We start from the raw sequence: 23642 nt of genomic DNA on the forward strand, positions 1-23642 counted from the left end.
GCTACAGAAGGCTGATGTGATTAGGACTGCAATGCAGAGTGTGTATACAGCAAAGATTGTATAATTATCAATTATTCATCAGCGGTAACTGAGTCTTCCTGAAGCTGCTGCATGCACATTACTCCAATTCTACTGTTATCAAACCTATATGTGCAGTGACACCTGTTTGCTAACTTCAACCCACAAGTGTATATCTTCCAGGAGTACATAAAAAATTCATGTCATTCAATCTTCTACAAAACAGCCACTTTCTGGTGAAATTCCATCCATTTCCACGTAAGCTTTTTCTGATATCATTGAGTCATTTTAGGACATTATGAGGGCACTGAAGTGGGCGGACCTTCATTGTGCCATTTGGGGTGTGTGGTTTGGCCGGATCTGGGAGGGATTACAGTATATTATGCATCTTTTGCATGTACAGTATTAATGATGGTAGGTATGAGATGGGAGAGACTGACCTATGTCCTATTTCACCCTAGTGTACTACAGCACTGCAGGGGTAGAAGTTATGCAATGTGCGCTACCACCGATGCAATCAGCGAATACACAAAATTGGTACATATAGATATATATAGATTGATAGAGAAAGGCCTACATATACTGTAAATAGATGCTGGAGCCAAGAATGCTGCAGTTACATTCTGAATAGTATTATTTTCATTGTTACTGTAATATCAATATAAATGTTTAAATTCATTTCAAACAGAGCCATTGCGATACCTAGATCCCTTCTGTATGCCAAAAAATCACTGCCCCCTGTACCTGATAACCCAGAACCTTTGTACATATGACTCAGAGGATGTATCTCCCCAGGAATCAGCCCACTTGCTCTGCTTGAATCCAGCACCTGCGGCCCGCCTAGCCACCCCATCCGTCTCGCAGCGAGCCTACGTTCCTGTTGGTGTGTTTGCACAGACACGGGCATTCATCACTGATACAAAGTTTAAATGCCTATTGCAAGTTGTTTAAAGGTTTTTATCTGCATCGATAAATCACCCTAATTGCCCAGCCAGGGAAGGAAAGGAGATGTCAGCGGGTAAACAGAATGCATAGTCAAATAATCAGGGCAGTGCAAATGACCCAGGGAAGAGGTTTAGCACAATGTAAATACCAGATCCAACAGGAGCCAGGCTCACAAGTGTTTGCTCTGTAGAGGGACAGGTGCAAATGCAAAAACAACTATTAAGCCATTTAATGTTCTGTTAAACGGTTTATGGTTCTAAAGACAATCATTTTTCGGATCTAATGGCCACTTGGCAACCAGGTGCACCGTAAAATGTTCCCCCATGTTTAATCAGCCTCGCATGGTTAGCTGGTTCCATCATTAATGCTCAGCCCTAGCAACACTCTAACCAGGCTTGGACAATGTATATATGGTGTGATTCTGGTTGGTTTGCAAAAGTAAACAGTGTTCATTCTAGCACCCGCCATCTTTGAAAACTCATGCAGTTCCTGTTCCCTGCCTGAGTTTTTGCTGTCTGCTGTGGTGTTTCTAGCACAGGTCTGGTTTGCATATCAGTGCTGATATACAGACCACACCCAGGCAGGGGAGAGGAACTGCATGGGCTTTCAAAGATGGCGGGTTCTAGAATGAACACTATATGCTTTTGCAAACCGACCAGAATCACCCCATATATACATTGTCCAAGCCTGGTTAGAGGGTTGCTAGGGCTGAGCATTAATGATGGAACCAGCTAACCATAGTGAAACATTTTACGGTGCACCTGGTTGCCAAGTTCCCATCAGATTTAAAAAATATTGGCTTTAATGTTGGCAAACTCATTCTTTATTGGACAAAACCAGGTGGGGCAGATGTAACATGTTCAGAGAGAGGGTTATACCCCTTTTACAACGTCGCAAAACTTGGGTCAGTTGGGTCAGCGGCGGGTGAGACTCGAGTCAGCGGCGGTGTTAATGGGTCAACCCATGTCAATTTACAAGGGACTTCTACCGACCCGGCTCCCGTTTACTTCAATGGGGGAAGCCCAACCTCCGGACCACAGCATCCTACGGTCAACATGCAGGTTGGGCGGGGTGCACAAAGCCTCCGCTGCTGTCCTGTGCAGACAGCAGTGGAGGCAGGGAGGAGATGAATGGATGCCTGTGTGCGGCATCCATTCACCTCGCGGACGGGGGCTGGGGGCAGCCCAGCAGCTTACCTTGGTGCTGGGCTTGCCCCCAGCGCAGGGATCGGCGGTCCCAGCGGGGGTGATCGCGGTACCGGCTCTTGGAGATGATGTCATCAACAGCAGATGATGAATGATACCACTTTATCCCATCAACCATCAAGATTTACTAGTTGTGACTGAAGCAGAGGGATATTGTGTTTAGAACAACCTGATTTTCCTGCAGCGCCCTCTACCCAATACTCCAGAAACAACAACAGCCGAACCGTACAAATGTCCACCCCTGAGACATACTGTATTCCATAAAGCACAGCAGACAGTTGCTGCGATAAATTTAGGAATCCCATGAATGGATCTCCAAGAAGTCTCCAAACTAATGTCTATAGCCATTACTTTAGCGTAGGGGTGGCCAAACCTGTCCTACCAACAATTCATGTATCTCAGGCAACCTGTGGGTCTATAGTAGAAATGAATTCAGCAGGTTTGGCAATGTGACAGTTAGTAATGACTACACCTGTGCACCAGCTAGGGGTTCTGAAAAATGGTGGACCGTTGGTAGGTCTCGAGGACCGGCCACCCCTGCTTTAGCATGAACCAGCCCAGGCTCCCAAGGACAGTACCAGTTATGTGTTTTTTTGGGAAACTGTTTTGCTTCACTCATTTCAATAACTTACAGTATTCCCATGGGCTTCTACACATATCCTGGAAAGCCCACTGAAATGCATGGGCCATCAATATACATGTTTTCAAATAGTGCACTATTCTGCTGATGCTGCTTCATGCGTTCCTTTTGCAACACACCCATCAATTAGTTGTATGTTGAAAATCAAACAGAACTACAGCTAATCTGCCTCACTAACCATTACCATATCATTCGCAAATAATTACAACAACCTTCCTACAATTCACTTTAGGCGTTTTCTTCTTTTAATGATGATTCTATATGACACTTCCAGGCTGTAACACATAAGCACAGCCTGACGCTGAATCACACCTATCCGCCGGTTCCAGCAGCTGTCACTGTACGTCTGAGAACCTCATTAAAGACAGGAAGAACGCTTTGCTCTGGATCTTGAAATTCTAAAAATGCTGCATTTAAAATGATACAACCAGGTGTGTGACCAATGACTCTTGCGTTAGCCAGTGCGGCCAATAGGGTCAATACTGTGATAAACACAGTGCAAAAGAAAACACACAAGGGTTGTGTATATATTTCCTAAAATATGTTATTCCCCAGGCATTTTTGACGAATTTGCTCTTCCTGGGATTGCATGCATACTTACCTACTTTCTGGCTGCCCTTTACGAGAGCCAGCTCAGGGGGGGGGGGTGGGCGATTGGGAGTGTCTACTTGTTTGGGGGGCGTGGCCAGAGTGATTGTGCCGTTTTAGCCATGCCCCCTGATGTGCAATGCCATTTTTAAGGCATTGAACTGTGATGGGCGGGGCTAAAAAGGCACGATTTGCGTCATCTGACCCATGGATCCCCCTGGGGGGGGGGGGGGGGGGGATCGCGGAAGCTGGGCGGTTTTCCGGGATGGTAGGCAACCCTGATCGCATGTGATATAACAGGAAGCTGACAGGGAGCTGCCGGGTAACTTGCCAGGGTATTGCATGTGATGATAGAATGCGATACCCCGCACAAGTGTATGGGAGCCTTAAGTACCAAACCAGGAAGGTTGGGATACAAAAAATACACTGTAAATAAAATTGTGTTTTTTGGGCGGATTTTTATACTGCTCATGAACAATCTTGCTTTTGTTGGTCAGAATACAAATGGCTTGGGGCTTGCTCATAGCTTAATTGTATACAAACTGTCAACTTATAATAGTCACCATTAACAATTATAGCCAGAGTAATGTAGCCCATACACTTGTGAGATATTGCATGCAATAATTCCATTTGACCACATCTGTTGGATAATTCAAATGATTGTAGGCACATTTTAGGGCCCATGTGACGCAGTGCAGGGGCCCGCTGTTGGAATGTTACTGTTGATAGATAGTATGTGCTGCTCATACTATCTATCCAATTGCAGGAGCGATCGCATGGGGTTTTTAACCCCATGCGATCGCTCCAATGCAATCTGCGGGTGGGGGGGGGGGGGGCAGAGGGAACGCTTTTGGTCGTCATCGGGTTTGGGCAGAGGGGGCTGGAGGGACTGCTGGTGGCTTTCGTCTGAGTAGTTTAGCGCTGTGAAGGAGCGCTAGCAGGCGGTGGGGGTCAGCGGTGGCGGCGGAATTTGAAAAAAAAAGTTTTTATTTTCAATTCAGCTCCTAACTGTCATGTTACAAGCTGGGTTTGAAAAATGACAGGTAGGAGCTTATTGGCTGGTGGTTTATCACTCTCTATGTTATCCCTTTTTGAAGCTTGCTACATCTGGCCCCAAGTTCTGTTGAAGATGATATGTTTCCCATAGCAACAGGTAGTTGCACTACAGTCATACCCATAGTTATACATACTGGTTCCATGAGCAAAGCTTAATTGAGGCGTCATACATCTCACCAGCCAGTGAGTGTGTGCCAGTAACCGGAAGCAGTGCAACTCACTGGAAAGCATTTTTAAACTAGTACAATTGCCGACTCCACGGAGCTACGTGTCTTGCGTTTCCCACTGCGGCGTTCTAACACAGTGAAGAGATGGCACTGCACAATACTAGGTTTGGCAGCCATCTTGGTAATTGGATGAAGCCTCCCTAGGGGATCCAAAATGGAGTTTGTACAAGTAGCACTCTCCATCTTCAACACCAGGTAGGCAGCATGAATCGATGGTCAGGTAAAAAGCAAAGTTCGGTAACAGTAATCCATTCAGACAATAGCAACCAGGTAAGGAAGGAAACCAAGGCTTCTGGGTAAGACCATGCCAGCGTGCCCAAGCCACCATGATCATCTCTAGGATGATGAAATCTGACTGGTCTAAATCACATGGAGGAGGATAGCTGGAATCTCATTTATTTTAAGAATAAAATAGAAGGCTATTTCACACTGTCCGGGTGCCGTCCCTGCAGTGATAAATGGACAACTATCTGTCCTTTCATACAGGATGGTCACGGTGCGGCCGCCGGGTAGCAGCCGGATCTTACCACTGCAGCGGGCGGCTGCCGTGCTGTGGCCGTCCCGTCCTCCCTGCTCAGTGTGGTGTGGAAGGCAATGGGCGCCTTCACACACCACGGTACTGCCGGCTATTAAAGCCTGCCCCCATGTGACGCGAGGGGCGGGGCTACAGGAACACTGGCTGGACATGTCAGTCAAACTGTTTTAACCCGCCCCCATGTGATGAGAGGGGCGGGGCTAGGGTAACGCGGGCTAGTGACACTGAAAAGTCACTTGCTTGTTCATCCAGCTTATGCATAAGCACACAATTTATCCAGCTAAAAACCGGATCATGTGAAAGGTTCTGCCATCCGGCTAAATACCGGATAAAGTTTGTCCGGCTTTCCGCCGTCCGGTCAAAACCGAAGTGTTTGAAACTACCCTAGATGTGAATTCATGTCCAAAAATTGGTTTATTTCATATAAAAAAAAGCTTATTTCTAGGGTTAAATGGTGGAACGTGGGGACTGCGCTGTAGATCCACTCCTCGGCAATCCCTGTATTTTGCACGCGACATGCTTACAATCGCTGACGTTTATCAAGGAATCTTAATCAAAGGAAAACACTGGCAGAGAGAGCCGGCGGTAATCATGTCCCTTACATGGCTGGTACCTGTGACACAGATGGTGATCTCACAGAAAGAGATACAGGATTGTCTGCAAACAAGGGAGCTTGTGCCTTCAGATTTCCACTAGTAGCTTGATTCTCCTGTGGAAAACGAAAATATTTATTTCCCCTCTTTTATGGAGGGAAGAGAGAGACCAGCATACGTAACTGACCAGCTAGCTACACAACTGCAGAGAGGAGGCTCCAGATGAGGGGGGCTACCGCACAGTTTAAAGTTCAAATAGGGGAGGTAGAGCAACTGCCACCAACTGCCATTCCAAACTGACTCATTGGCAGTTGGTGTGCCCCCCCCCCCCCCTATTTGAATTTTGGACTGTGCTGCATCCCCCCCCCTCTGGAGCCGCCACTGCTTAGGTGTACGGGATTTACTTAAACCAGGGATGGGGCACCATCGGCCCTCCAGCTGTTGTTGAACTACACATCCCAGAATGCTATGCAACAGTTTTAGTTTGGCCAAATACCAAAACTGTAGCAGTGCATGCTGGGATGTGTAGTTCAGAAACAGCTTCAGGGCCAAAGGTTACCCATCCCTGACTTAAACGCTCTCCCTGCAATGAGGAGGAGCACAGCCCAGCAACATGATTATGTTAATTATGGGTAATACATCCACTGCTGTGTACATATATATATAGAGATTCGGGAAGCCAAACTTCTCTAATTGTTACATTTTCAGGATTTCTAGACTGGGATTCAGCTACTTAACAACAAAGTTTGTATTCAGCTTAGTTTGCAAGGAAGGCCAATAAAAACACAAGGCGCAACATTGACATTGAATCAGTGGTCAAACACATTCAAGTAGTGCCCCTAGTGGTCATATTGGGAATAATCATGATGGGAACACTTGGCTTTACAAAGCAATATACAGTATACATATACATGAGTGATTTCAGTACTATGACATTTTTATAATCAGAATTATTGAGAATACTGATTTGCTTATGCTGCATTCTCATTGCCGCCCCTGCAAAATCCCGGGTTTTTCTTGCCGGGTTTTTGGCGGGGCACAGAGCTTCTCAGCTCAACAGACCCCCTTCATAATGCACCTCAGACCCGGGAATTTCCTGTGTCTGCCCCTTTCACACTGCTTTCCATGGTCTGCCTTCCAACAAGTGTGTGGAATTTGATTGGGTGTTGGAAATTTGTACAAATTGCTGTGATTGGCTGTTTAAAAAACAGCTTTTATTGGCTGGCTGTCACATATCACATGATTACATCCCCCAATGAACTTGCTTTTTTGCATTTTGTGAGAAAAACCCGGGTCTGTGCTGTTCACACTGCCATACACCCATGTATTACCCAGGAAAACCCCTGCAAAAAAACAGTGTCTAATTCCCAGGGCATAACACCCGGGAATTTCACAAAGACTCTTTCACACTGAGACAGGGCACGGGAAATTACTGCTTGCCCTGGTAAATACCCGGGTTTTTGCGGCAGTGAGAACAGGGTATTAGTCTTGATGCCTGTGATTCGACCAACACACACTTGAGATAAGAACTATGGCGGAGATGTTTCAAATCTTTTAGTTGCTCATAGCAACTGGTCAGCTCACAAGTGTCATTTTTCTAGCACAACCTGTAAAGTGACAACAGATTGGTTGTCCACATTATCTCTCCCCAAGATTTGATCAATTTCCCCCTTTGTAGGCCAACCAATGTTTAGCCTCAGAGCTGGAATGTAGGTGGGTAATTTGGACGGTAGCTATGGGCAACCAACATAAGTCCCTTGTACTGAGGGCCACACAAGTGTTAATTGCTCAGACGATAATCTTACTAGGAATAGGGGAGATGCACCGAAGCTTGAAAAGAGATAAAGTGGACAGAGATAAAGTATCGGCCAATCAGCTACTAAATGCCATGTTTCAGGTAGTGTTTGAAAAATAAGTTAGGGGCTGCTTGGTTGGTACTTTATCTCTCCCCAGATTCGGGTTACCTCCCCACATTGAGATCACTGCGGCAAGAGGCACCAATTCTAAAACCTCATAAATATTGGTGCCCTCTGTCATGCCTCCAATAAACCTGGTGCAGGTGGCGCCATTTAATATTGTCGTAAATAAGATGATTGCATTTGTAAACGCACCCCGGCAGTTTCGACAGGTTTAATATCAAGATATCCTTATTAAGTCAAGGTCAGGAAGTATTTATTTATTTATATGTAGTTATTATATTTATTTGTTTGTTTATTTTCCTTCAAACCACAACTGTTTACTGTTTCCCTCTTTTCTGTGTTGATTACGTGTCAGCATTGCGCCCTCCCCACGCCGTCCGTGGTCATCATAGACTCCCCAGGCAGCTGCAAGCCCGGCTTTGAAACCGGATCCATCACAGCCAGGAATGAGATTGGTTCGCAATGTGGATTAAAGCAGCTACTGAGAGCTTTAGAACCTCCAGGACTGTGTCGGGACCAGCTGGGCATGTGGCTACCACAAGACACCTAGACAAGTGGCCAGCAGGTGATGCCACCTTCTGTGTTCTCTTGGGAAATAAAAGCTGGGCTTGGATTTTGGGGGAGGTCCCTCTAAGAGCTGCAGCTATAGATGACTGTACTGGCAAGTTAGGGTTCAACAGAGAAGTCCTGTTTGTAAAACCAGTGTCTTAAGTTGTGAATGGGTTTGTTCTGCTGCTGGGGCTGAGCAGCGTTCTGTAGTTGCTACGGTTACTCCTGAACTTTAAATGCTGAAATATATGGGTGGGATATAGGGGGATGGGAGTTGCTGGAGGCATTTTGTGGAGCGTAATAGCCTCATCAAACATGACGTTCCAATAAATCGGCTGATTTGATAAAGCGTTCCTACAACACTTATGCCGTTCCCTCTACGCTCAGCGATTTTTATAACTTGTCTTAAAAATTGCCCAGAGTCACACTGAACAGCAAATTCTCATTGCAACTCCTAAAGGCAGATAACACAGCAGGGCCCTTATTCAGATCTGAACGCAGTGCAAATTTGTTCTGAAAATGGGCAAAACCATGTGCGTTGCAGGTGGGGCAGATGTAACATGTGCAGAGAGAATTAGATTTGTGTGAGTTATTTTGTTTTAATGCAGGGTAAATACCGGCTGCATTATTTTTACACTGCAATTTAGATTTCAGTTTCAACACACCCCACCCAAATGTAACTCTTTCTGCAGGTTACATCTGCCCCACCTGCAGTGCACATGATTTTGCCCATTTTAAGAACAAATTTATACTGCGATCATGGCCCAGGCCCATGTTTCCAACACTCCTTTCCCAGTTCACTCGCTCTAAAGGGAACACTGCTTGAGCGGAGTGCTGTAGAGATGGGGATTATATTAAGACCCCTCACTTGTTATGGGACTATGCCGCACATGCTGGAACTTGTAGTTCCATACCTAGCTGAAGGATCACCGGTTGTCATCATGATCAACACCGTCTCACATTTTACAATTGCTGCGAATCCTTTGTCCATTTCCCAGAGGCCCCTTGGGCTGAGGCCCGCACCTTTGCTTTCACACGTATCCAGGACAGGATGGGGAAAACAGGATCTGACTCTCTCCCAGAGGGAATGGGATCTTTGCATGCAAAGTCTGGATCAGAACAGGCTATCAATCAGCAGAACTGTTTCCTGGATTTCTGACAAGCAGACCGTCTATCCATGTGTATAAAAGACACGGTTTATATACAATCCCTGTGTGCACTGGTCCCCGCAGGCCTGCTTCTCCTAAACCCAATAGCCATTGCTTTTATGACATTGCAAAGTGTCACAAAAGGCTTGAAGAACTCTCTACCAAGCCAGCGGCCCCATTCTGTTGCCTAATATGGCGATATGGGCACTGTACAGTTAATGATGTCATGCTGTTTAAAGGGGCAGAGGAGACGTTATGGTTAATGGCGTGTGCCGTTACTCTGTGTCCTGAACGAGCGCCAGTGATCAGTAACACGATTCGGAATCTGCTATGTCACACTCTTCTAAACCATCCTCATATCATGGAAAAAGTTACCCCCCCCCCCCCCCCCCAAGCGCCATGCCAGCGCCTCTATACACAATACATCCAACTTAAAATTATTATCAGCCTGCGAGCTGTTTACACGACATTCATTATTTTCTAGTGGTTACCACGGTGATACACATTTATATAATACACCAACATAACGCTAGTTATGGCTGGGTAATGTCTGACACTGAGCTGCGCAGGCTGACTGTGTGTGTGGTACATCCGGCGTCTTGCAGCACTAAGTCGCTGGGATGTATGCACAGAGGAACTCTTATTATCCACAAGAAAGGGTATAATGGGGGTAGGAGTCTGGGATAACGTTCCCAAGCTGCCTCCATTAATCTGGGTATTAAAAAACAAAACATGGCTATGGAAACAGTCATTCACATGGCGGGAAAACTCATATGCTCTATGTGCTCTACACTGAGACAGCCAGAAAGGAAAGGGTTACAATAGTAATTTGCTCAGGACTCCCCCAACAATGAGAGCATATATATACAGTACACGATAGATAGATAGATAGATAGATAGATAGATAGATAGTGAGAAATATAAATATAGATAGATAGATAATGAGAAATACAGATAAATAGACAGATAGATAGATAGATAGAGTATGAGATAGATAGATAGATAGATAGATAGATAGATAGATAGATAGATAGAGATAGAGTATGAGAAAGATAGATAGATTATATTAGATAGATAGATAGATAGATAGATAGATAGATAGAGTATGACAAAGATAGATAGATAATTAGATAGATAGATAATTAGATAGATAGATAGATAATTAGATAGATAATTAGATAGATAGATATAGATAATGAGACATATAGATAGATAGATAGATAGATAGATAAATAGATAGATAGCTAGATACAGTATGAGATAGATAGATAGATAGATAGATAGATAAATAGATAGATACATAGATAAAGTATGAGAAACATAGATAGATAGATAGATAGATAGATAGATAGATAGATAGATAGATAGATATAGTATGAGAAAGATAGATAGAAAAATAGATAGATAGATAGATAGATAGATAGATAGAGTATGAGAAACATAGATAGATAGATAGATAGATAGATAGATAGATAGATAGATAGATAGATAGATAGATAGAGTATGAGAAAAATAGATAGATTATATTAGATAGATAGATAGATAGATAGATAGATAGATAGATAGATAGATAGATAGATAGATAGATAGATAGATAGATAGATGGATGGACGAGAAAGATAGATAGATAGATAATTAGATAGATAGATAGATAGATAGATAGATAGATAGATAGATAGATAGATAGATAGAGATATTGAGAAATATAGATGGATAAATAGATAGATAGCTAGATACAGTATGAGAAAGATAGATAGAGTATGAGAAACATAGATAGATAGATAGATAGATAGATAGATAGATAGATAGAGTATGAGAAACATAGATAGATAGATAGATAGATAGATAGATAGATAGATAGATAGATAGATAGAGTATGTGAAACATAGATAGATAGATAGATACATAGATAGATAGATAGATACATACATACATACATACATACATACATAGAGTATGAGATAGATAGATAGATAGATAGATAGATAGATAGATAGATAGATAGATAGATAGATAATGAGAAAGATAGATAGATAATTAGATAGATAGATATAGATAATGAGACATATAGATAGATAGATAGATAGATAGATAGATAGATAAATAGATAGATAGCTAGATACAGTATGAGAAAGATAGATAGAGTATGAGAAGGATAGATAGATAGATAGATAGATAGATAGATAGATAGATAGATAGATAGATAGATAGAGTTTGAGAAGGATAGATAAATAGATAGATAGAGTATGAGAAACATAGATAGATAGATAGATAGATATATAGAGTTTGAGAAGGATAGATAGATAGATAAATAGATAGATAGATAGAGTATGAGAAAGATAGCTCTCCAGACTCCAGAACCGCCCACATCACCTCCATAAACCTTTCCTACCCAAATACATGCCCACTGTACAGTGCACACATACTGTATCCTCATTTTCTCTTTCACACTTTCCATCCTCCTGACCGCAGGCCAGCATTGTTGGGTCACTATATCATACAGCCCACCAAGATCCTCTGCACTCTGGTGGACAACTATGCACTACAGTATGCTCTGCACTACTCACACAGTAGATAACACCTATTCTTATGTATCAATGTTTATTTCCCTATAGATTGTTAACTTGCGAGCAGGGCCCTCCTACCGCTATAGCTGTCTGTAACTACTACTCATAATACTATCATTTCCAGTCTGCAAAATATAACCTAGAATACAGTACATGGCGTAAGAGTGCAAAAAAAAAAAAAACAGCATCAAGAACTCGCATGAAGATATGGTTTCATTCATTATCATGACATAATTAAACATTAACCCCATCACAACACAACATAGGAAGCCAGCATCAAAGGGCATGAGAAACCACAATATACACAATGCAATATACACCAGTGCCTGTCTGCTAAACGCTAGGCCAAAGCCTTCTGCCAAGTAAACAAAAGAAAATGTATTACACATTATAGCCAACATATATATATATATGTATACTGTATACACAGTGATACACAGTAGAAATATATATTGCACACTGTCACTGATAGAGCTGTGTTTCCTTTCCCTACACAGCTCACCAGGAACTTGAGACAACACTGAGGCGTGAATAGTGATACAGTAATAGTGAGTTACCTCAAGCCTACAAAATGGCCGCCTCTGATGTGTGTAATATACAGTATGTGCTGACTTGAAAACTGACCCTAAAATGTCAGGCACCATCTTTACAATACAACTTAAGGAACATGTCTTAATAGCGCTGTATACAGTAGCTTCCGTCGTAGGACCATTTTCTCCACTGGTCCATATAAAAACACCACAATGTAATCCCTATGCCTTCAAATGATATGATGTATGGTGGAATGAATAACCCGTTATTAGACAACAATCACTTTAATGCATCCCCCGCACTTCTTAGCACCCTAGGCTGCTGCCTCATCCAACCTCCCTGTAGTTCCAGTCCTGTCGGAGAGGCAGTTTCACGCGTCAGGGAATCAACAAGGTCAAAGCACTTAACAAAAAAACAACGGGTGCAGGGTAGAGGAGCTTAGTTTCCCTTCCCTTCTGATTTAAGTTATTTTGTTTCATCTCTGTCTTCTAAACAGTGCTGAAATGGGTTTTATCCAGACGCAGAAACATTGGTAAAGAGCGATACCTCTAGTACAGAAGATGCCTGAGGTAAAGGATCGGAGATACAGTCGAATCAAGTAGACTAAGCCCTATCCAGATAACATTAATAATAAAATACTCCAAAAATGCACAACTCAGAATCCTGTGTTCAACAAATTAGAAAGAACAGGGCTACGAATTTCCCCTGGTGTGAAAGCGCCATGCTTGCTTGATATTTATCCCATATTAATGGCCTGAGAACTTTGCAAATGAGTCCCTGAACAACACGCACAGGGTGGTGCTGGATGATGCTCTGACAGTCAGGATTCTGACGGTCGAAAGTCCGACATCAGAATCTCGACTTTTAAATGTCTCACAGTAGACTGACAGGGCTATTCTCCCTCATGGGGGTCCATGATCCATATAGAGGGAGATTAGAACCTGTGCAGCGAGCCACCTAGCCTGCAAAGAGTTTTGTAGAACTCGTCCACTGTCGGAGTCCTGATGTTGGACTAATGACTCCCAACTTTCTGGTCATCATACCACACCCCGCTGAGAGCCTCGGACCGACCACAGTCACCTCGCTCTCCGCGGCGGGTGGTAGCCCTGTTCTTCCCAGTACAGACTTTAATCCGGAAAAACACAAGGTATGTCATTATTGCACAAAGAGAAAATTGGAATCAGACAACTCAAAGAACAACATCCATCCTACCAGGTTCCCCGGCCTGCATGAGAGGCCTGGGGAGTTTTGAAGGACATACTGTATACAGTATTGGTTCCAAAACTCAATGGAAAGGATATGGGTTACAGACCAGTTTGAGGCACCAGCTGCGAGGACGGGTGGTTTGTTTGAGCCAGAAGAACACGGTGGGAGCCAGTGCTGGGTAGGGGACCTGTTCACCTTCCTCCGAACCCTGACCATGGCTCGGACCTCTGCCAGAAGATTCTCCTGAGCCCAAGCTTCCCAGAGCTGACTTCTCACCACTTCCCCCATCATCTTCCTCGCCAGGGCCCTCTTCCTGTGGCATGGGGGGTATGGGAACCCTGATTTCATCTCCGGCCAGCGGCTGGAAAGGTTCTTTTCTCTCGCCATCAGTCATGATAGCAAACGGCACCTGAGGTAGAGGAGCAAAGCGCAACATGTAAGTCCAACAGTTGTCCACAGTGCTTGGTCAAAGAGACAACATGGATGACAATCAAACATTCAGTCAGTTACATACCAACTACTTCGAGTTCTAAGAACAGTCCTGAGAAAAGGTTCTACTAGTAAGTCACCAAGAGTTTCACCAGGGAATAGGATGAGTCTAAACTACAATGAAGCTCATGAACCTCCAACTATACTTTAAGGCTGAGATGTGTCACAATTAATGGTAAATTCATGGTATAAGAGAACATTAAGGCTAGCTGTAGGACCTTCGATGAAGATGAACCCTTGAGGTCCAGCATAGAGGGTTCTGGCTGTAGGCTTGTGCAGTCTCAAGATCCTGAATATAAAGTGAGCAAAGAAAACCTAAAAGACTTAGACCTTAACAAAACAAAAAAGTCAGAAGACAACAAGAGATCAAAGCAACAAGAAACGCAAAACAGGTGGAAGCATCACATAGATACAATATATAAATATATTAACAAAAAAACAAAGAATAAGATTGTCAGGGAACAAAACTATGCGTTTAAAGGAAAAGAATAGAGGAACAGGGAAAGAAGACAATGGGAGATATCTGTGTGGAATAGAAGAGAGAAGGGCAGAGACTCACAGCCGCGACATAAAATTGAGAGCAGTGCACCAAGCAGATAATGTAATAAAGGGAATATTTCCGTAGGGAAAAAACACATAATAAGAGATGAATGATCCCCACTTCTGCCCCCAATTACATCTAACTCAAGTGACTTCACTAATGGCGAGATATTCTCCATGTAATAAACCAGGATGGTTTTCTGCATGAGAAAAGTACGGGGTGCTCTTTGTCTAGCTGCGGGCACTCCCTAATACCCATCTCTATGCTCAGATGCCATCCACATGGGCATCGCATTGCCCCCAACCTCTATTCAAAAGTGCAGAAATGCAGCCCTGCTGCTAATGACGCTGTCATTGTACACGTGCTGCGTATACAGTGCTGCACACAGTATACACCGGCTGTACACTACTTACACAATGCTAAAGCCGGAATCTATACTTTGCAGAGTATCCCTGTACAGCGCGAGGGGCGGACATCGCCCACAGCCATATATTACCCAGTATCTGGCTCCAGACGGGGAAAATCATAATACAGTAATATATTCATAATGATCCTATAGATCTTATACAGTAGTGTACACTGTCTACAGGCATGAGTATGCCCAGGCTAGGCATGTAATGTATACAGTTTACAGACAGTCAGTGTACGGTAGACACTATTATACATACTATATATATTCCAAGATGCTTTCCCCCTGTGCCATGTTAGTTGAAGGCTTAAAATGATTGCGTGTGCCCAAATTAGGAAACACATATTTGTGAAAAGTAAAAAACAGGCTGAAGACTGGAGCAGACGGGGAATTGGTTCCTGATGTGCCTAGCCGGGTACAGCATATGTGCATGGTAAATAAGTTAACTTAAGCCTTACATAAACCCCCCTCGCTCTCTCTTCAGCCCCTTCCTGGTGGGATCAGGCTGGAGGAGCATTCTGCAAAGCGCTATACCGTATGGGGTTGTATTGCCAGTCACATTCGCAGACACATATTGGGGTACAGACAGAAAACAAGAATTAACAAAAACTGGCTAAAGTAGCATTAGGTGATTGTTCTCACTGTCTCCTGGGCACCTCTTTTTTTTTTTTTGTATTGTAGTAAATACCGTGCTGCCTGGCGTTGTGAGGGTTAAAGATCAGCTGAAGACCACCTACCCACATAAGTGTAACTGCTGATGGGAAACTAGACAGAGGGTTCCTTACGGCACTGGTGGGAAGAAGTACATCATTTTGACTGCAGAATATAGAATATCAGACCAGTGCAGCACCCACTTTATTCCGCAGCCCTCTTACCTGGCAACTAAGGGTACAGTACGTGCAGCCCCCCCCCCCCCCCCAGTTACCTGTGCTCAGGCGTGCCCTTACCTTGATTTAACGGAGTCCTGGCTTCCCAAAAGCATAGCTCACCTCCAGTTTACATGAAACCCAAAAGTAATAATGAGGGGTTTGGAGTAAGGGGTTAAGAGACCCCCCCTTGAGCTCCGGGTAAAGTATATATTAGATATCCAGCAGGTGCGGTGGTTATGGGCACCAGGTGTGGCTGTGGATGCTGATGCTGAGGGCAAAATCCCAGGCAGGTATATCCAGAAGAATCCCAGTTGAAGGGTGCTTTCCTTATCCAGGTGACATGGGGTGAGTGCTAGGCTGGTGCCCCCTAAGAAGGAAGATATTGGGGTGCCTGCGAGCTCAGCCTGTTTGCATTAAGGGAAAGGCAGTCACTCTGCAGCCCAGCAAAGCCTAACAGAACTGGGCAGGAAACTTCTGATGTACCAGGAGGGAGGAGGAGAGACAGAACAGCTAGGGATGAGAGGAGGATGAGGAGGGGGATGAGGAGGGGAGGAGGAATGGAGGAGGGGGGGGGGGAGTGACAGAAAGGATGCTGGAGAGGTAAAGCAGGATTTGGGAGCTCCCTGTGATTGCTGCTTATAGGTGGCATGTATAGGTAGCAGCCGGGCAGGGTGTGAGTGCCCCCCCCCCCCCCCCCCCTTACTCCCCAGGCTGCCTCCCACACCCACAGCCAGGGCTCAGGTGAGGTTGTCTGGGCTCTGAAGGTGCAGAGCAGCTGGGGACTGTCACCATGCAGACACATGTGTGCCTGAGGATTGCGCTCCATATTTATTACCACTAATTGCTGGAACATGTGCAGCTATTCAGCTGTTTGTATGTGGGGGTGTGTGTGTGTGTATTGCTGTGTCAGTGTCTCAGCTTGTACTATCAGACCTCACAGATTAGACGTACATATGTAATCAGAGTACTCGTGTGCAGTTTGTCTATACAGTGTGTATATATATATATATTAATTTATATACACTCAGATGTATTATGTGCCATATACTTGTGTTTGTAAGCAACCATTACTAATAGATATAATAATACAGTATATGTTAACTACTACGTCTCTCATTCCTGAAGCCTTGAAAGCTTACTGCAAGTGATCGGCATGGCCCAAGGTCTGGTCAGTAGGTATTATTATACATTATTTCTATTGGGGGGAGAATTATCGAGGGAGAGATTTAATGAGATGCGATTTTTTGTCCTTTTCCGAAATCGCACCGTCCCGCACTTTTTTGCCTGAATTTGCATAATTAATTAAATAAAATGCGATATGGTGCGATTTTTAGTGATGAAAATTATTTTTGCAATAATATTGCAAAAGTCAAAATATCGCACCTCATTAAATCTCGCCCCGAGAGAGATAAAACACTATCCAATCAGATCCTGCCATTATTCTAGCACTGCCTGTAAAATGACAGAAGCTGATTGGCTAGTACTTTCTCTCACTCTCCATCCTTTGATAAATATTCTGCTAAAGGTGTGTACACACGCATCGATTTACTGTCGATTCGATTTGCTTTCGATTTCCCCCATTCCACCCCCTTTCGATTTGGCCTTTTCTTTCCATTCAAAATTCACATTCGATCTGTGCTTTTGCATTCCATTCTATATCGATTTCATAGTGTACGCACAGTGTACGCACATTCGATTTACTGGATGAAATTCGATATTTCCTTGCCTGCACAGTTTATTTTTGTTCTCGATATAGAAAAAACGGGAGAGTGCATCGGATTGAACGCGGATCGAAAGCATCTTAAAAATCGTTGAATTTCGATTCGATTTTGCTTCTATAAGCAAAATCGAAAAACTGTCAAAATCGAAGCGTCTATACACTCCATAAGTATGATATCAATGATGGCATCAACATAATACACAGCTTACAAATGTTCTCCTCCTATACTGAGCCCAAAACCAGCATTGCTGTGTGACTGAGCCACTGAGCACTGCCTCCCCCTCGCTATCTGACCGCACTTATGAATGTGGCCCATAATCCACCCAGCCAAGGTCGGCACATGTCGGCTCAATATGTTGTTAAAAAATGCATGTCAACGTCTTTTATGTCGATCTTTTCAAGGTCGACCTTTGGACCCTGTCGACCTTATGACTGTTGACAAATAGTGGTCAACCTTATGACTGTGGACCTAGAGTCAGTCTAGCATGAGTCCGGATACCGGCTAGTTTAGGCTGTCCGCACCTGTGACATGGGCCAGCTGCTGCAGCACTTGGGGGTCTGTCCTGTCAATCACTGTTATCCCCATTAGGAGAGCAGTTTCCTCTGGTAAATGGGTGTAAGCTGGTGTCATGGTAGCTGCAGAGACTGCCTGCCATAGAGCAGAGCACAGAGCTGAGCCGCAGGTAACAGTGATCTGCTTCCTTCCCTAATGCCAGATCTCCATTGGACAAGCTGATTGACAGCTCTGCCTCCCCAAGCTCTTGCCGCTGCCGGCTCGGATGCCTTGAACCGTGTGATGAACAAGTGACATTCTGCCCTAGGACGGTCTCAGTCTCCCCTGTCTCTATGCACCAGAGGCAGGTACGCAGAGAACTACATATGCTGAGGGTCAGTGGGAGATGACTATAGTCCTAATGAGTGGCATCCTGTGCGCAGAGGTGAGTGGCACGCAGGAGCTAAAAGCCACCAAATTAGACATCTATTCTGGGCAGGCAAGGACTCAGACACAAAGGGGCCAGTGCAAGCCATTTGCTGAGTGAGTTTCTGGGATTTCTGCTCCGGAACCAAGGATATACAAGTATGGGTAATGCAGTGTCATAAATACAGCATAAGCTGTAGGGAAGCTACTGTGGGGCGGCCCTGCACCCATCCCTGGGCAACGGCACCGCTCGCCAAGAGGTGGAACTAACATTAGTGCAGTGCATCAGGGCCCCTCAGGACTAAGGGGCCCACTGCTGCCTCTGTCACCCACTGTTTTTTCCTGTCACACTCAGCCTCCCCTGCCTCTCCCTCTCAGTCACTGTTTTTTCCTGTCACACTCAGCCTCCCCCTGCCTCTCCCTGTCACCCACTGTTTTTTCCTGTCACACCCTGCCTCTCCCTGTCACCCACTGTTTTTTCCTGTCACACTGCCTCCCCCTCCCTGTCACCCACTGTTTTTCCCTGTCACACTCTGCCTCGCCCTGCCTCTCCCAGTCACAGTTTCTTTCCTGTAACAATCAGCCTCCCCCTGCCTCTCCCTCTCAGTCACTGTTTTTTTCCTGTCACACTCAGCCTCCACCTGTCTCTCCCTCTCAGTCACTGGTTTTTCCTGTCACACTCAGCCTTCCCCTGCCTCTCCCTGTCACCCACTGTTTTTTCCTGTCACACTCTGCCTCCCCCCAGTCAGTCACTGTTTTTTTCCTGTCACACTCAGCCTCCCTGTGCCTCTCCCTCTCAGTGACTGTTTTTTCCTGTCAGACTCAGCCTCCCCCTGCCTCTCCCTGTCACCCACTGTTTTTTTCTGTCACACTCTGCCTCCCCCTGCCTCTCCCAGTCAGTCACTGTTTTTTTCCTGTCACACTCAGCCTCCCTGTGCCTCTCCCTCTCAGTTACTGTTTTTTCCTGTCACACTCAGCCTCCCCCTGCCTCTCCCTGTCACCCAGTTTTTTTCTGTCACCCTCTGCCTCTCCCTGTCACCCACTGTTGTTTTCCTGTCACACTCTGCCTCCCCCTGCCTCTCCCTGTCACCCACTGTTTTTTTCCTGTCACACCCTGCCTCACCCTGCCTCTTCCTGTCATCCTCTGCCTCACCCTGCCTCTCCCTGTCACCCACTGTTTTTTTCCTGTCACACCCTGCCTCCCAGCCTCTCCGTGTCACCCTCTGCCTCTCCTTGTCACCCACTGACTCTCCTTGTCACCCACTGCAGTGTTTCATATTGAGAACTTGGGATGTGGTGGAGGAGGGGGCTCAACTGGGCTCATCACCCACAAGTTCCGCCACCTTTAGAGAGCAGCTCCGTCTCACTTGGCACTCAGCCCTGGCATGGGAGATTGCAAAATATGCCCATACACTGAGGAGATTTGGCCGATTGCGACCAATGGGCCTGTTAAATCAGACCAAATCGCCTCTCCCTGACATGCCGTCAGGTCCAATGCGCGGTCCCGTGTGCATCGGACCCGACCGGGTGGTCGGACCAGCTGCCCGGCCGACCACCCCTCCTGGGACCTCCCTCCTGGCGGCGAGGGAGGACGCATGCGATCCATCACAACGGATCGCATGCGTCCCTGCCGCCGGGAAGGTCCTGGCGGCTTACCAGGGTACCGGGTGTCCAAACACTGCTGCGATACGGCGCAGCAGTGTATGGGCACCTTAACAGTTAAATGAAGAGACAGGGTGTAACAGTATTTGCCTTGTAATGTAGGTTACACAAATACCTACAGTGCCACAATCCCCCAACAGAACTAACACAGATCCCAGATATGCTTGTAGGCCTACAACAATCCCTGGTGCGCTGGCACTGAGATTCTACCGGCCCCCGTGGCTTCGGAGCGGCTCAGCCAGACACCAGGATGAGGTTAATTCTGCACATAGCAGCTGCAGGTCTCATTAAGGAATCTCACATCTCTACAGACTGAGGGGAGCAGTGTGATACCAGCGGCAGCAGCAGCATCGCGCTAAGCTCCTTACATTAACCCCTGCGCTGCTGCCTGGATCATGGATCACTGCTGCCTGGATCAGCTGGACTATAGGATGCAATTCCTTTACATGGTGTAATCCATTGCTGGGGCTGATATTACACCACGGCGGGAGGATGTGAGTTATATCACGCTGACCACTGAAGGGCCACATTGCAATTACAATTAGCAGGAACAAAACTTGGATATAATTCGTGTTTGTATTGCAGTGGTCGTGTAACTCCTGGGCCACACACAGACTGCACATCGAGGGGAAATCATTTGATTGCGAATGGATTTGCAGATAATCGCAGGGCCGCAATATTTTTATCTTCGCAAGCCGTGCACATTAATTCGCAGGCATGCGCAGCGTGGCGATTATCTGATCGCGGTGCTGTGCAAATTAGCAGCAGTGCAATCTGGTCTGAAGAAATCCCTATATTTTAGGAGACCTGTGCGCTGGTCGTGTGGGGGCAGTGACCATGATACAATACCTCCCAACTGTCCCCATTTTCGCAGGAATGCCCCATTTCTTGTGGACGTTCCCGCAGTGTCCCACGTCCAGTTGGGAGTCTCCCCTGTTACCCAACAGAGCAGCGGTGAATATACGCTGTGCACATGCACACAGCATCTATTTCCGCAGGAAGAGGGGCTGGGGGCATGGCCAGCAGCTCATAGAACCTCTGGCCATGCCCCCACAGCGTAAAAATGGGGCGTGGCTTTGCGGGAGCGAACCAATTTACGGGCCACGCCCCCTTACCGCCAGGTCATGACCCTAAATTTCAGGAGGGAGGTATAATGATAGCGATGACAGGGCAACATATAGCCAGTTATGGTCTTTTAGATCTACAGTGTCTGGGTCTACAATTAATGGTCCACAGGGTCAAAGATCGACAGTCAAAAGTCATAATCGGAATAATCCTTACTTATATCGCAGCAGTCATGATGTCATCACGTGATATTTGGGTGTTTTCTGCCCGGTGTTCACTGCGCCTCCCCTCATTCAGCACCGCTGCAGAGAGACAGGACATGAGTCACATGACCGAAGTGTCACATTGTTTGGGCTGATTTTGGTCATAAAAGTCCTGTAGAGTGGCGAAGACTCCTTTTTTTCTCAATGCAGTACGCACCTGGCTCCCATCCAGCGCATTAAAGCTTGGCAACTCATTTAACTAGAGGTCGTCCTCCATTCACCACACATACAAAACAGATTGTATTGGGAGCTAGCCGAGCCCTGTCCTGCCAGCACCTGTGAAGTCATTGCTGCACCAGTACGCTGATGTGGACTACGATCAATCAATCCATCAATCAATCAGTCCTTCAATCAGTCCATCATTCAGTCAATCAATCAACTAGGATTGCAGTTATTTCTCACCACCCTAATTATCTCATTCCATAGGTTTGAGTGGTAAGGTGGGATAATGAGATCCTGAGATTTGATTTAATAATGTCCCTGAAACGCTGCTCCATGCCCTGCAAAAATTAGGCCTGGCCAGTCATTATGTATTGTATGTTGCGTAGCTGCTGATAACCATTAAAAATCTAAAATGACAAAGCACGGCATGTCAGTTACCATACTATCGCTTTAAACAGAGGCACGCCTGCTTTCTATGAGAGCAATACCACCACCGCCCTTTGTATTATTATTATGTATAGCAGAAGTCTGTATATGACAATTGTGTTACATACAGTAGTAAGCTTAAAAAACTTCTCTTTTTGGGGATTTTATTTACCATGATTTCAGATGTGATGTTGCTATGGGCAACCAATCAGAATCTACTTATTTTTATTTTAAGATGCAGGTACAGAGGGCGTTATCGCTATAAGGGGGTTATACCATGGTTGCCTACCTGCCCCTTTCCATGAGGAAGAGAATGCTCTGTTCCTGGACTTCCCTGGTAATGTAGGATTGCCAGCACCTGTGGTGAAACACCTTTCTTATCTATTACCTAGCTCACCACAGGTGCTGGCAATCACACATTACCAGGGGAGTCCAGGAACAGAGCATTTTCTCCCTCATGGAGAGGGTCAGGTAGGCAAGTATGGCCTTACGGCTATCAGGGGGTGATGTGGAGGTAGATGCAGGGAAAGTGGGAGTTATTGCTATCAGGGGGTGATACAGAGGTAGATGCAGGGAATGAGGGCGTTATTACTATCAGTTGATACAGAGGTAGATGCAGGTGCAGTGGGTGCTATCGTTATCAGAGGGTGATATGGAGCCGATGCAGGGAAAGTGGGTGTTATTGCTATATGGGGGTGAAAAAGCGGTATATGCAGGGAAAGAGGGTGTTACGGCTATCAGAGGGTGATATGGAGGCGATGCAGGGAAAGTGGGCATTATTACTATCAGAGGGTGATACAGAGGTAGATGCAGGGAATGAGGGCATTATCGCTATCAGGGGGTGATACAGAGGTAAATGCAGGTACAGTGGGCACTTTCGTTATCAGAGGGTGATATGGAGGAAGATGCAGGTAAAGGGTTTTATCCCTAATACAGAGGTGGATGCAGGGATAACCCTATCAGGAGGTGATATGGAGGAAGATTTAGTGGGTGTTAATGCTATTGGGGTGATACTGTATATCACTGTCAGGAGGTGATATGGAGATAGGAAAAGTGGGTGATGGATTCCCACTGCCTATGTGTCCAGGGATTTGGTATGAAATACAGATGCCGGAATCCCGACCGCCAAAATCCCGACCACTGAAATCCCGACAAGGGGGGGGCGTGGATCGCCCCTCCTTGCGGCCTCACTGCGCTCGCCACGCAGTGGGCCCGGTGCCTCGCTACACTCAGCACACTACTTTATTCTCCCTCTATGGGTGTCGTGGAAAGTGCCAGCACTGCGGCAGTCGTGATTCCGGCGTCGGTATTTCGTCCGTCGGGATTCTGACCGCCGGCATATTGACCGCATCCCGTGTCCAGACACCGCAATCCATGCAATTTTGATGGA

The 23642-nt window shown here is 45.6% G+C and overlaps 1 protein-coding gene across 6 annotated transcripts in view; it reads right to left on the reverse strand.

The window, feature by feature from the left end:
* CACNA1H (calcium voltage-gated channel subunit alpha1 H) overlaps nt 1-23642 on the reverse strand; it is a 410611-nt gene that overhangs the window by 381550 nt on the left and 5419 nt on the right. For 3 of the 6 annotated variants that reach the window (XM_083152776.1, XM_083152780.1, XM_083152775.1), the window contains exon 3: nt 13823-14136. In XM_083152776.1, coding sequence (XP_083008902.1) covers nt 13823-14136 — 314 coding nt within the window. Of the gene's footprint in view, nt 1-13822; nt 14137-14241; nt 14261-16113; nt 16542-21617; nt 21704-23642 lie in introns of those variants that run through there. The other 3 variants (XM_083152778.1, XM_083152777.1, XM_083152779.1) reach the window with 3 other exon arrangements.

The sequence above is a fragment of the Crinia signifera genome, chromosome 7, assembly GCF_055691185.1.
Source record: "Crinia signifera chromosome 7, ASM5569118v1, whole genome shotgun sequence".
Classification (NCBI taxonomy): domain Eukaryota; kingdom Metazoa; phylum Chordata; class Amphibia; order Anura; family Myobatrachidae; genus Crinia; species Crinia signifera.